Below are 14,541 nucleotides of genomic sequence, written 5' to 3'. Positions count from 1 at the left end.
TGGAGGCGAGTGTCGGCGTGGGCCGTGCCCTCTGTCCCCGTCCCTCTCTGGGTGTTCAGACGGGAGGCCCCCTGCCCTGGCCTGCCCCCCGCTGTGAGCTCTCGTGCCGGCCCCGGCGCCCACACGCCGGTCGTGCACGGGCACCTGTGTCACCCCACCTCACGTTTTCCTCCCTCCTGCTCGTCTGCGAGGCCCGTAGGGTCTTTGTTTTCACTTTGGCAAAACCTGTCGGAGGCGAGCGAGGGAGGGTGAGGGCTGACTTGGTGGGCGCCCCAGGCCACCTCCCACACGCAACGAGCTGTGACACCGGGGCCATCGTGAGGAGCCCCCTGGCCTTGGCGAGCCCCCTCACCTCCCAGAGACACCAGCAACGCCTTCTGCGGGGCCGCGGTGGGCCCAGCCGGGCGGCGGCAGCGAAGGCAGCGCTCTGTAAGTGGACCGTGAGGCGCCTTCCTGAGGGCGGCAGCAGCCCGACTGGGGTAAAGGGCCGTGCGAGTGCGCGGGACGCAGGCAGGTCAGTGATCGGTGAGACGTTTGGACTCCGTGGAGAGGCCGCCCAGACCGTCTGCGTTAAACACGAACAAAAGCGCGTGTTGCGCAGGCCTTTGTGGTTTACAGGGGGCTTCTCCGTGCATCGCGTCTCTTCCGCACAGCAGCCGCGTGAGGCTTTAGGCTTCGTGCTGACTCTCATTTTATAGACGACGAGGCCCGGCTCCCGCGTGCGGGGCAGAGCTCTGGCCAGGCCTCCTCCCTGCCGACCCTGGGCCGCCTCACCCGCCGGCCCGCCCAGGTCGGTACCTGTGGGGAGGGGGCCGTTGAACGTGATCTCCCCGAACAAGTGTCTGCCGTACGTGTGCGGAGGGGCGCCGCGCGACCGCAGAAGGTGACCGCGAGTCCGCGCGCAGCTGCGTGCAGAGCCGAGGGGCACGTCGAACGGAATGGCCTGTGAGAGGCTGGGGCAGGCTGTCTGTCTCTGAGGCTTGCCCCCAGGCGTCCGGCCAGCAGTGGGGTCCTGGTGCTGGCCGGGAACCGTCCCCCGGTCGGCCTGCTCTCTGAACAAGCCCGAACTGGGGGATCGCTTGTGTTTCTGTGGCTTACCTCTTCAGTGCTTTTCTTTTTATCTCAGCGAGGTCAGCCCCGTCCCTTCCTGTGCTTCTCCCAGCCGGGCTGGCGGTCGCGAGTTCCCTCTAACCGTCCCGACTCGAGTCAGCCAAATATCCCCGGCGTGAGCCGGCGCTGCACACACAGTGACAAGGAAGGGACGTGGTCTCTGCCTTCGAGAAACTCAAGACCTCACAGGGAGGAGAAGATTGCTCACAAAGTGTTAGTGAGAAAGTTGAGACAGAGGCCCTTGCGGGTCGAGCGGCAAGGAGCGTGAGAGGATGTGGGAAGGCTTCCTGGAAGAGGCGACCATGGAGTTGAGCCTTGCGGACAGAACCCCGCACAGGACAGAGAGGTGGGGAGCACGGCTCGTGGTCAGACTCAGGGAGTAGATGCCGAAGGGCCGCTGCGGAGGCGGGGACAGGAGCAGCGGCTGCGGGGCCAGGCCCCTGAGGGTCAGGCTTGTGTTCTCCACAGACCGCAGAGGCCGTGACATCAGTGTGGAAGAGGGGCGGGAAGCACGGGGAGACAGCGGAGCCGAGGGTCCTGTCGGCCGACCGAGGCATCGGGCCCAGCAGAGAGATGCCGAGGCGGCCCCCGGGGGTGGAGAGGCGGGCGGACTCAGGATCTGCGACGGCGCTGCAGTGAGACCCTGTAAACGACTCCAAGCGGGCGGCCGGAGGAGGAGGAGGAGGCCGGGCCTCCACCTGCCCGCTCAGCTGGACCCTGAAGGCAGAGGTGCGGCTGGCCTGAGGTGACTCCGTGGTGTGGGGGACTCTGCACGCCTCCGTCTCGGCTTCCAGTCCCCCCGCACGGGGACTTGTTGGAAAGAACAGCGGGACAGATGGGGGTGATGAACAGCCCCCCAGGGCTCCCACCCTGAGGCTTCCCCCGGAGAAGCACGTGCACTGTGCCAGGAGGTTTCCCAAGGAGCCTTAGACAGTTCGGAAGGAGTTCCTCCCTGTCCCTCCTCCCTGCCTCCGCCGCTGGGGCCGCTGGGGCCAGTGGGTGGGATAGGCCAGGAGTACGGAGACAGCGAGAGCCTCACATCTGCTGCAGATACCCCGTGTGACGCTGGTGGGCCCTTCCCCGGGCCCCGGCCCCCACCTCTGAGACCAAGGGACCGTGCTTCCTGGTGTTAAGGATCCTCATAGCTCGAAAGAGACTAACGTTTTCTTAGTTTGGGAAGAGTGGAAGGTCTTATGCATCGTCTTATGCCAAGCATTGTCTCTTCCTGCTCTGTCGTGACTAAAATTCCAGCTGTTTTGAAAGCTGTCTGCAGTGCCGGGACCAGGGTCCCCTGGGAGCAGCCAGGCTCCTGACGGATGTCCTGCACCCTCTGGAGGGACAGGCTGGCTGAGGGCGTTAGGAGGAAGTCCAGCCCAGCAGGCAGAATGAGGGACCCCAGCACAGGACCACCACGGACCACTGTGCAGGCTGTCGGCTGCCTCCTGGGGTCCTGACAAATGTTCCTAGTGACTGAGGCCGGACCAGGCCACCAGATGAAGAGACCCCCTGAGCGACTAGCAGAGCCCAGGGCATCCCGTGACCTCAGCGCCAGGGTGGGGCCTGGCTCTCCAGTCTTCAGACCAGGTGACAGACAGGGTCTCCAGGACAGGGGCTCAGCCCTGGAAGAAGGGCAACTCCAGAGTCAGACATGGGCTCAGCAGCAGAGGCCGGGCCCTGGAGCGAGGCAGGGGCCAGTTTTCCAGAAGTCTAGCCAGCGGCTGAGCAGCTCAGGCCTGATTCCCAGAACCAGGAGCTGAGGTGTCTTGAATCCCTCGTGCCTCAGCTGGGACGAGTGGGTAGAGGCACGGAGCCTCTAGGTCGGGGTCGGGGGACACCTGTCCAGTCTGGGGGAACGCAGCCCCTTCCCTACAGCTCTGCTGGTGGCATGCCACCTGCCACCCTCGTTCTCCGCTCTTAAGCGGGTCTCCATCTGACCCCACAAGTGACTGAACAGAAGAAAGACAGTGGCCTTTCGCAGGCCGTCTGAGTCTGGCTCCGCCCCCTGCTGTCTGTGAGACCCTGAGCGGGTCACTTCCCCTTGCCGGGCCACGCCCTTGCCTGTCACGGGTCCTCGAGGGGGCTGCCTGCCAGGGCCGCGAGAGTGGGGAGGAGTTCTCACTGAATCGGGAAAGTGCCTGCACCGCGCACGCGGCACTGTGTTCCTGGTCCTGAGCACGAGGAGGGAGCTGTTTTAATTGTTCTGATGCGCGCACCGAACACACATCACGTGCTGTTTATAGCCAGAAAAACCGACTTTTAAAAAAGAGCAAAATTACACGCTAATTAATTTTAAAGATGCGTTTAGAGACAGGGAAAGAAAACTAGCGTTGGTTTCGCGCCCATCGGGTGCCAGGCCGCCACACCAGATCCTTGCAAAGGTCGCGTCTGTAAAAGCATGCAGGCACCGTCTCTCCTGCCGTCTGACAGCAGCCAAAGGCACCAATGAGCGGGGGCGGGGCCGGCCGGGTCCACCCAGGGAGGCATTTTCCCTGGAGCCCCACAAGGCCATTTCCTCCTACCAAGCAGCAGGCCCACCGCCCACCACCCGGGTCCTCCTCCTTCCCCGGCTGAAACATTCGCACCGGAGCCAGGATACCAGCCAGGCAAGGCTCACCGGAAACTTGACTAGAACGGATCCCAGGGCCCAGGACGGCAAGGTCCAGAAACAGCCAGACGTGGAGGCTCACTCTGGGCGTGGAAAGACTCCACCCATGCTGTGTCCCACCTGATGGCGGAGACAGGGCCTCCGAGGGCGGCGGGCAGGCTTGAGACCTCGGTGTAAGAGAGCACGTGGTCTCGTGGGAGGTAGGGGCTCCCGTGGCTGGGATCACGCCGGACTACCTGCCTGGGAAGCACACAGGACACTCCTGGGCCGGGCAGGAGGCTGCCCTGGAATCGGATGATCTGTTTCAGCTTTGAGATTCTGTTGCTCTCTGTCCCGCTGTGCCCCTGATCCGGGGGACGACCTGCTAATCCCTCGGCGGCTTGAAGCGCCTGTGGGAGAACCTTCTGTATGTCATGGAGTTTGCTGTGGACTGAACGTCGCTGCCACTTTATCCCCGGGAGGAGACAAACCCCTGTGCCATCAGTGAAGTATGAGACCCACTTGCCCAGATTCTCTGCCCTGTCACTGACTCTGTGCAGCTCCCCAGTGACACCTGAGCTGGCAAAGACCAGGAACAATCAGCTCTTTCTCAGGTTGGGGCAGAAGCCTGCCTTTTCTTGTAAATGTGGTACCAGCACCAGCCCCCACCCGAACATAAGGCACAGGCAGCCGACCTGGACTGCCCTGGGCCCTGCCTTCAGGGTCCAGGGCGAGGGTGTGGCCCGGAAGGCTTCGCGGTCGCTCGGTGACAGCCTCTGCCATCTGGGCCTCGCTGTCTCCTTCCCACCCACAGCCGCAGGCTCCTAGATGCAGGCAGGAGGGCCCCGCGCCGCGGTGAGGGGCGCGGGCTGTGGCGCCTCCAGACCAGGTGCGAAATCCCTGGCTCTGACGCTTAACCCGCCGCCAGGGCCATTCCTGTGCCCAAAGGGCGGGCCAGAGAGAAGGGGGCGGGACGGAATGCCTCCTTTGGGTTTTGGCGATGCCGAGCACACTGGCGATTTGGGTTGGAACAGCTTTGTAGGACGTGCAGAGCCCGGAGCCACGGTGGGGCGTGAGGTCGCGGCAAACACAGCTTGAGAGGGAAGGAGGGGGTCTCTGCAGCTGAAGGGCCGTCTCGGCCGTGTGAGCAACATGGTCCCGTTCGCTGGCTCCGAGAGAAGAGCGCCGAGACGGGCAGAGAGGCAATTGAGGGGGACAGGATAGGGATGGTGGTGTACCTGTTGAGAGGTCAGGGGGTCTCCTGCAGGCCAGGGGGAGCAGAGACGGGGAGCGTTGTGGGTTGGTCTGCCGGGGCCTTTCTACCCACTAACCACTGTGCTTCTCTGCCCCGCAGGCCCCTCCACCCAGCGTCAGGTGCAGAATGGCCCCTCTCCTGACGAGATGGACATCCAGAGAAGGTAACCCCCTGCCCAGCAGGGCCAGGACCCCAGAGACACACACTGGGGCAGGGGGCGGGGCGGGGGGAGGTGGACAGGCTTGACCAGAGGGAAGAGGGAGCACGTTTGTGGCTGTTTGGCCAGAGCGAGGAAGGGAACATGTGGCCTCATGGGGACAGCCGGTCTGCGGCATCCTAGGTGCGTTCCTGGGACTGGACTCAGCCCTCCCGCATGTGTAGGGATAGCTGTGATGTTGGGGAGGGTGCAGTAACGCGGCCGAGGCCACCCTGCTGGAGACGGGCGGACGCGACCCTCCTGTGGCCTCGGGCGGGTGCCACAGCCTCTCGGGAGGATCTTAACCCCCTGCCCACTCCCCTCCCACCTGAGATTAAGGTGGACAAAGGCCATGAGCGCCCTTGGGGATCACAGCTTTTCGACAGCTTGGCCAGGGCTGTGTTGTTGCCGTTTGCCAGCCCGTGGAGTATGGGCCGTAAGGTGACCCCCAACCCCTCCAAGGAGCTTCTAAAGTGCTCAGACAGGGAGGAAGGGCCAGTGCCGTTGTCCTGAAGTTATAGAAGAGACCACGGTGGCCAAGGAGGGAGCAGCCTCCCCAGGTCACGTCGCCAGGGAAGGGGGGGCCAGGGGCTCTGCCCCTCTGTAGGCTTGGAGCCAGGCTGTGCCGAGGTTCTTGGGGGGTGGGGGGGGCGGCCTGCAGCCAGACTCACATGGAACCCTGGGCCGGGAGTCGGGGAGGCCACGTCCCCCCCAGCTCAGCTAGCTGTGAGGGTCTCCGGGGCCTGTCTTCCTCTAGCCTGCCACCCACTCTAGGGAGCGAGGGCCACAACTCCGTAACCTCTGGGTGCCTTCTGGCCCCAACGGTGTACTTTGTAACCCTGGGCAAGTTCCTGCTCTAGACCTCAGTCTCCCACTGGAAGAGAACAGCGATAATCCTTGCTCTGCTCACCTCCATGAAATGAGGTAAAGGTGGCAGTGTGTTTCTAGACTGCCTACAGGCGGGGGAGACTCCTTTTATCAGTTCCCATTCGTCTGTCAGTTCCCTGGGCCTGTCTCCTGGCCTCTCAGGATAGAGCATGTTGCAGTTTATGAAAGGCTTTTACAGGCTTTGCCTCGTTTACCCCTCACGCTGACCCTCCGGGGTTCCTGTTGCTGGTACTGTTCTCACACGAGCCCGCTGAAGCTGAGAGTGGAAAGGACTTGCCCAAAGTCATGAGCAGTTAGAGGCGGAACCAGGACTGACAGCCAGCGTGGTCCCAGCTCTGCCGGGTGCCCTGGCCGCCTCCACCCCGAGAGGGGCGTGCGTGAGCCCCACCAGGCCCAGGGATGACTGTTCGGGGCAGATGAGTCCTAACAGATCCCTGAGAACTGGTTAAACACCACCCTGCGTTCCCCTGACCCACCAGCCGGGTCCAGAGTTCCTTCGCGACGCCGCCTGCAGTCCGCTGTCCGTGGGCCGGAGCATCCCCTGCAGGCCCCTCTGTGAACTGCAGGAGTCAACCCAGGCCACAGGGCAGGGGACCCTGCTCCTGCTGGTCACCTCACACGAAGGGAGGCCAGGGGAGAGGTGACTTACGTGGGGCCAGTCGTGCGGTGGGGATTCCAAGCACAGGAGCCTTCTGTTCGCTCACAAACAGGGTCTGAAGCCCACACCTGATTTTTAAGTACTTCCAAAAGCCTCCCTTTTGCCAAGGGCTTCTGAGCCTATGGATCCTGCTGGGCAGGTTGGAGTTTCTTCCGGGTGATGCTGCCGCAGTTTGGTAGAGACGCTGATGCTGACACGGCCAGAGCTGTCCCAGCCTCTCCTACCAGCGGGGTCTTTTCCACCATCTCGTCGGGCTCGCACGTTGTCGTCCTCACCGGAGCCCCCGAGACACGTGCCCTCGTGCTTACTCTGCGGAGAAGAGGCCCAAGAAAGGGGAGTGACTTACCCTCGGTCACAGAGCCGTGCTCCCAGAGCAGGAGCCAGAAGGGCCCGTCCCTCTAGACGGTCCCCTCTGGAGGAGGTGCTGTGCGCCAGCCGCTGGACGAGCCCCGTGTACTCGTTCCTTCACAAAGCGCTTACTGGGCAGCGGCCACGGGCCAGGCACGGGGCCGGCCCCGGACCGGCACGAGCTCACCGCAGACCGAGGGTGCCGTGCGGACGCAAGGCCAGCACCCTCCCGCCCTGCCGGCCGCCCTCCCCGCCTCCCCCGCCCACGGCCAGACCACCGCGTGCCTCCAGCGTGCTCCCCCGCTGAGCCCGGAGGAGGTGTGAGAGCATCCCCCGACCCCGTGTTGCATGGGCAGAGCTAAGTGGAGCTGGCTCACGCCGACTGAAGCCTTGCTGCTGTCCCCGGTCTGCCCCAGCACCTCAGTCCCGGATTCTGAGGACCTGTTTGTGGGTCAGTGTCCTCACTCGACCCGCCTTTACAAGCACCCGCGGTCGCTCTGCCTTCAGGAGCTGGGAGGTCAGTTCCCGCCGAGGCACACAGAGCAGTGCACTGAGCGTACCAAATGGCTCTCTGATGGAAGCCTGGCCTGCGGCTGGCTCTGTGGTAGAAAGAATGAGGACAGGCAGCCTTAGCGTCCGCTTCTCCTGGCAACCGGCGATGCCTGAAGCTCGTTCCGGGGAATGTAGTCAGGTGTCCTGAGAATGAACGACCCCGAGGTCAGGTCTGCTGTGGCCCCAGGGCCCCCAAAGCCAGATGGGCACGTCCGGCCTGGGGAAAAGCTCGGTCACTCAGCCGGACGGTCGCCCGAGCCTTCCTGAGGGCCTCCCCGTCCACGTGTGCCTGGGACTGTTCGAGGGGGCCTGCCGGCACTCGCCTGTTTGGGGACCTGGAACCAGTCACGTGCCCCACCTCCCTGAAGTGAGGGCAGCAAGCCCGGCCGTCAGGGCCAGGGCGGACGAGGCAAGCTCGCTGCCAGGGCCCCCAGCCCGGGGCTCTCGGGGAATGCCAACGGAACCCGACTCTGCAGCCTGGGCTCCCGCACACAGAGCCACGTTGTTCTCGGCGTCGCGAGGTCAGACCCGCTCTGCCATTGTTGTCTTTCAGACAAGTGATGGAGCAGACCCAGCACCAGCAACAGCGTCAGGAGTCTCTAGAGAGAAGAACCTCAGCCACAGGTGAGACCCCCTCTGGGAACCGCTCCCCGCCCCCCGCCACACCCCGCCCTTCCCGGGGTGCTCGGGCCTCTGTGAAGAGCCTCTGGTTGCGTCGATCTCCACGTGTCACGGTCACGTCCGGTGAAAGACAACAGAGCTGGGGGAAGGGGAGTAGCCCAGCCTGGCCCGGCCCTTGTCCCCCACCACTCACTGGCTGAGCAGACACTCAGCGGCCACAGGCCTTGTCTCCGGCACTGTGCTGAGGGCTAGGGACACGCAGGGACGGACAAGGCAGAATGCCGCCCCCGCCCCAGGGAGCCCAGCGTCCGGCCAAGGACCCCGGATCATCCCAGTGTACACGTGGTGGCCAAGTTAGTGTGAGATATAAAGACACACGGAGGAGGGCCCCGCCTGCCCCGGGAGTCAGAAGCCCTCCAGAGATGCAGTGTTATCCCAGCGGTTGAGTGGAACTCAGCACAGGACAGCAGAAGATTCGCTGAAGAGTGACAGTGCTGATTAGTAAGCCCAGGACTTCACAGCTTATAGAGTGTTTCCGTGTCCTTCGTTCTGCTAACTTCTCTCAGACGCCCCGTGAAGTAAGCAGGCGCGTGTCCCCCTCGCTTACTGATGAGAAAACCGAGCCCCGGCCCCTGCCCCAGTGACGGGAGCCCCCACTGGTGCAAATGCTGGCTTCTAGCACCCCTGTCACCTCGACCCCCTCCGGGACCCCGCCCCGCTCTGGTCCACCCTCCCCTTTGCTGATGCGCAGCTGACCTCGTCACGTGTCCCCCCTTCCCGTCCCTCCCGAGCAGGCTGGCCCCCCAGTGCGCAGGCCCGGTTCCCGCAGACCTGGCGGCTCCTTGCACCTCTCCAGTGCCTCTCCAGCACTCCCCGTCCTCTTCTCCCTCCTTCACCAAACTTGACTCCTGCTGCCACTGTCCTGGCACCGTGGGCACGTCCCCGAGGATGTCTTCTCTGAACTGGCCCTGAAGTTGAACCCCTCTTCGTGTGCCGAGACGGCACCACGGGCCTCCCCCAGTAGCAGTTGCCATCCTGCCACAGCTGCGTCTGCACGCTCATCTGTGGGACTGGCTCACCGCTTCCCCGCGAGGCCATGAGCAGAGAGCCTGTGGCCGCTCTCCCCAGCGCCCGGCATGGTGCCGAGCACGCGGTGGAGCTCAGTAGGCCCTGGAGGGAGGGCTCGCTGGATGGTGGACAGAGGACTGCCCGGCCCTCTGCATTGCTCCCTGACACGCACCCCGGTCGGCCCTGCGACCGTGGGTACCTGCCTCGGTCCCCCGAGGCCACGGTCGGTCACAACGGCATCTGAGGGACCTACCTCTGCCAGTGCCCAGGGTAAAGCTAGGTACGGAGACGGAAAACGAGATACGCACCAGAGCGCATCTGTCACGGGAAGACCACTACAGGAGCTAGAGAAAGTTAGCTGAGCTCAAGGAATGCTGGGAAGACCAGCGGAGGGAGTGACTAGACCAGGGCTAGGTGCGTCCTGCGGGGGCTTCCTGGAAGAGGCAACCTTGAGCTTGTCCCTCAGAGGAGCAGGCTGCCTGCTGTCCGTCCTCCCAGGGGAGCACCAGCTGGGGACTGGGGCCTGACTGAGCCCCACCCTTGTATTTCAGGACCCATCCTCCCACCGGGGCACCCCTCGTCTGCAGCCAGCGCCCCCCTCTCCTGTAGTGGGCCCCCACCCCCGCCTCCGCCCCCTGTCCCGCCTCCACCCGCAGGGGCCACTCCGCCTCCCCCACCCCCACTGCCAGCCGGAGGAGCGCAGGGCGCCAGCCACGACGAGAGCTCCGTGTCAGGACTGGCCGCTGCCTTGGCTGGGGCCAAGCTGAGGAGAGTCCAGCGGGTAAGCGTCCCTGGGTGTGGGCGGGCCGGCCCGGGGCCCTTTCGAACTGCCCTCGTCTACCAGACGCTGGGAAAGGCCCCCAGCCTGGACGCCACCCCTGCCACGCGGCGCCACACCAGCCACAAGGTGCTGGCGGTTGCTGCTGGCCCTCACGCTGACCGTCACGAGTGGGGCGGGAGGCCTCGCAGACGAGAACTGAGGCATCGGCAGGGAAGCGGTTCGCCCACCATCCGGCCCGTCAGCTGCAGGGTTCGCACTCAGCCCCGGGTCTCCTGGATCTGAATCCATCCTGCTTCCCCCGCGACCCTGGAGGCCAGCCGCACCACACCCACCGCCTGTCCCAGCACGTCTGGGGTGGCCCGGGAGGGGGAGCGGCCCCAGGGCAGCTGAGGGCGGCTGTGGCTCTGAGAACACCCGCGAGACAGAGTTTGGCTTCCTTCCCGAGACGTGCCCCTCCTCCCCGTCATGTCACACCGGCCTTGGCAAGGGTGCTGACGGGGCCAGCAGACCTGGGGAGTGTCTGTCGACTGCGACCGGCCAGTCCTGGTGCCTCGCTGGACTCTGCTTGAGTCTCCGGCGGGGCTGGGGGGACGGGACCCGAGGGCCGAGGGCCTCTTCCAGCGCCTCCGTCGTAGGGATCCCGTCCACCCTTGCATGCACCCCCCGCCCCCCGGTGACGTCCCGCCCCAGACGCCGGACTAAAATGTGGTCTCCTGACCCTTCAGCCAGAAGATGCGTCCGGAGGCTCCAGCCCCAGCGGGACCTCTAAGTCTGACGCCAACCGAGCGAGCAGTGGGGGTGGAGGAGGAGGCCTCATGGAAGAAATGAACAAGCTGCTGGCCAAGAGGTGGGTGTCCGGTCCCCCCTGCCCCAGACGCAGCTACTTGCCAGGGGTCTCCTGCTCCTTAGCAGCAAAGCGCAGGCCTTGCCCGGCCCCAGGGCCCACCGCCACCTGGACTCAGCCCAGCAGGGGACTGTTAAGTTCCCCTTCTCAGGGGGTCAGCCTGAGGCGTCGGGCCCAGAAGAGTCCCCTCACCTCTCAGCCCTTCCTCATCTGGGTGTGACGGCGTTTACTGACGCATCTTCCGTGTACCAGCCTCGTCCTGAGTGGACAGAAATTTGGAGATAATCTCAGAGACCAGTTCGGGGGAAGAGGGGCGCATGCCCCACACTTACGATCCCGACATAAATGACACAGTCTCACTGCCGGAGCCGCTCCGAGGGACAACGGCGAACGCGTGCTGCGGGGCCGGTCCTGCGGGGCCATCACGGGGGACACGGGGGAGCCTTCTGAAGTGGCGGGAGTCCCGAGGGCACCACCCCGGGGGATGGGACAAGACTGGCACCCGCGTCGCGGCTGGGCTCTGGGGCCCGGGGCCCGGTCAGCCCCTTCGTCCACACCAGCAGCCGTGGCGCCAGCTTGCCCCAGGCCGTCAGCCTGTCCCCGTGCCTCCTGGGCGTCCCCCAGCTGAAACGGCAGCGGGCGGAGAGGCCAGGCAGCTCCTCAGAAGGGTCGCAGAGCCTGGATCTTACTCATCAGCGTGGCCTGGCGGCAGGAACGTGCCGACGTAGGTTGCGAATGCCATGCTCCCCGGGCACCGGGGGGCTCAGGAGCAGACCCCCCTGTGGGAGTGCTCCTTCGTGTCCGCATAAGCAGCCTCTGGGCCCCCCTCCCACCGGGCCCCCGACTTCTCTTACTGTCAGGCACTCCCACTGCCCTCCAGGTGGGCTAACCCTGAGTGGGAACTCCCCTGGGCCGGGGCTTTGTGTTGCCCTGGCCACGGCTCTGTGAGGGCGAGGGGGGGAGACGGGTCCCCAGAGCGCAGGTGGGTGCCCTGGCGCTTTGCGGCAGGACAGAGCCGGCGGGCCTCTGCGCACACGGCCGGGGGTGGCGGACGGAGCCGGGAGATTGATCCACGGCACGCGTAGGTCGCCAAGGGCAGGGACACGCTGTGAGCGGTCGTCACGCAGCAGAGCAGAGGCTCGCACACCAGTGCCGGCCGCCCCCGGACGAGCCAGGAGGGCCTCACGGGGGAGGCTCCACAGGGGCACGGCCCGGAAGGAGAGCCCTCGTCCCGGCCGAGGCGAGCGGGCAGTGTTCCGAACTGGGGAGGCTAGAGACCCACCGGGCCTGGAGCCCGGGGTGTCGTGGAGGGTGGCGGAAGGTCGGGCTGTGAGAACAAGCCTTGTCTGCAGGCGTGCAGGGCTCCACCCCAGAGAGGTGGACGGGCCTCGTGTAAAAATAGATGTTGTTCAAAAAGAAAATAGTCCTGCTTCTCTCAAGTCCAAAACCGACACGTTAACAATAACAGGCCTAGATGGTTCAGACCAAACACAGAGGAAGTTCCTGAGGACAGGAAAAGGCCGATGTCGCCAGGAGCCCGTGAGACGCCCGGACGCTGGCGTGACGGTCGAGGCCCCGCCAAGAACAAGCGCGGGTGCACCACGCCCACAAGGGTTCAGCCAGCCACTCTTTGAAGCCCACCCCGCGGCGGGGGCTGCCTGGAGCCGTAGTGACAGAGCCCCCGCAGGCTGTTGTTTTGATGAAGGTTGGAAGGGAGTTTCTGCCTCCCCTGGGGCCGTGTCTCTCCCAGCAGCAGTGGGGTCCCAGCGATGGGGTCTCCCTCCCTGCAGTGGGGTCCCAGCGGCGAGGTCTCCCTCCCAGTAGCCGGGCTCAGACGGGAAACTCAGCGTGGACAAGAGCTATGTGCTGAGCCCTCCCGGGACTGGCATGCCGGCCCGCTCTTGGCTTCAGAAAATTCAGCGCTGGCTCTGGGTGAGGACAGAGTGTCGTGGAACAAAGTGGCAGTGGGCAGCCCGGCAAGGGGGCTGCTGTTGTCCAGGAAGAGGCACTGCAGGCCGGCACTAGGTGTTGGAAGTGAAGGCGGGAGGACAGACTTGAGCTACGAGGCACAGGCAGGGTTGGCTCCACTCTGTGAGGAAGAGGTTGGGGCGGGGGTGGGGGGGGATCCCCTGGGTTTCCGGGAGGAGAGACTCCCCGTGGGCCCGTCTCTCGGCTGTGACAGCCTCAGCTCCCGGGTGCTGAGCGCTGTGGCGGCTTCACAGTGGGAGATCCCTGACAGCACATCTCTGGGGGCCATCAGGGTGTGTGTGTGCGGATCTGGGAGTCAGCCAGGTATAGATGACCACTGAGGCCAAAACGTAGGGGTGGGCTTTAGAGGATACGAGAAGGGGTCTGTGCAGGTGGGGGGTGTGCAGAGCGATCGGAGAGCATCAGCTGGAGCTCTTCAGGGCCCTGCCCTCTCTGGGCAGGGGCAGGCTCACAGTGGTGTTCCGGACCCGAAAGGGGGCGGGGGGCGGCTGCAGGGCTAAGGTCCGAGATAGGAAGAGGCCATGGAAAAAGGTTTCCCACAGGTAGCGGGATTCGCTTACCTAAGCCAGTCAGTCTGAAGACAGGATGCTCCCACAGCCCTGACCTGTGACCGAGGGGCACCTCTCCCTGTCCCACGGGGCCCGGCCTCGAGTGTCCTGGGAGAATGGCTGCCACCCCAGCCCAGCCGAGTCCCCTGGGGAACCTGGACAGGCTGCAGACCGATTTCTTCCACTCCTCAGGTGCCATAAACAGAGATTAGAATGTCCCCCAGACCCTGTTCTCCCTTCCCAGACCAGTTTTGTGTCCAGGGTCATGGGACAAGGACAGAGGCCCGGACGCTCACGTAGGCATTGCCGTGGCTGCTCGAACAATTGCCTCCTTCACACAAAACGGGTCAGATCCCCCCCACAGATTCCTCTGAGGGCCAGGCGGTGTCCAGCAGAGGCATCTGGGTCAGCGTGAAAACAGGAGCTGATGTGTACCCTTCTTCCCCTCGTGCTAGGAGAAAAGCAGCCTCCCAAACAGACAAGCCGGCTGATAGAAAGGAAGATGAGAGCCAAACGGTAAGCAGCCCCCAGCTTCCCCACCAGTGTGAGGAGACCAGGCCTTTGGGGCCCTGAGGGGCGCGGCTGGTTTGCACGTACATGTGGTAGAAACTTCACCAGGTGGTTCACAGGAGGGACAGGAGAGTCGGGGAGGCAGAGGGGACAGAAGAGCCGGGGGAGCATTCACGTCTGTCCCTCCCCTCACTCCGGGTGGCAGGCCTTTGCCCTGGTGCTCACAACATCTGAGGTCAGGCAGGAAGCAGAGAAGCGAGAGCTAGCCCGGGAGAGCCACGAGGGGAAAGCTTGGAGCCTGGGAGCTCAGAGGGGCCGTGCAGACGGGGCCTGGCCTCTGCCAGGGATTCAGGGTTCAGGGAGCACGCTCGCGGTAGGCACCGTGTGCTGGGAGACCAGGGCGGTTTTCATTCTCAAATCATTTCTCAAGTGGTTTTTAAAGACTTCACTTGAGTCCATCGATTCCAGCAGGAGCTGTAGGCGAGCGGGACAGAGGACACAGGGACTCCAGCTGTTGTCCTTAGCAGGCCTCCTGGAGCCCAGTCTGGCTGCACAGGCTCCAAGCATCTGCTTCCCCTAGGAGTGGCTA

General features: G+C 64.5%; 1 protein-coding gene across 3 annotated transcripts in view; it reads left to right on the top strand.

Annotated features, from left to right (window-relative positions):
* The window catches only part of EVL (Enah/Vasp-like), a 148,840-nt gene that overhangs the window by 123,703 nt on the left and 10,596 nt on the right, over nucleotides 1-14,541 (top strand). For all 3 annotated transcript variants that reach the window (XM_049612171.1, XM_049612169.1, XM_049612170.1), the window contains exons 4-8: nucleotides 5,049-5,112; nucleotides 8,145-8,215; nucleotides 9,832-10,061; nucleotides 10,787-10,908; nucleotides 13,898-13,958. In XM_049612171.1, coding sequence (XP_049468128.1) covers nucleotides 5,049-5,112; nucleotides 8,145-8,215; nucleotides 9,832-10,061; nucleotides 10,787-10,908; nucleotides 13,898-13,958 — 548 coding nt within the window. The remainder of the gene's footprint in view (nucleotides 1-5,048; nucleotides 5,113-8,144; nucleotides 8,216-9,831; nucleotides 10,062-10,786; nucleotides 10,909-13,897; nucleotides 13,959-14,541) is intronic.

The sequence above is a fragment of the Panthera uncia genome, assembly GCF_023721935.1.
Source record: "Panthera uncia isolate 11264 chromosome B3 unlocalized genomic scaffold, Puncia_PCG_1.0 HiC_scaffold_1, whole genome shotgun sequence".
In the NCBI taxonomy this organism is placed as follows: domain Eukaryota; kingdom Metazoa; phylum Chordata; class Mammalia; order Carnivora; family Felidae; genus Panthera; species Panthera uncia.
This window is presented reverse-complemented; position numbering and strand designations above follow the sequence as displayed.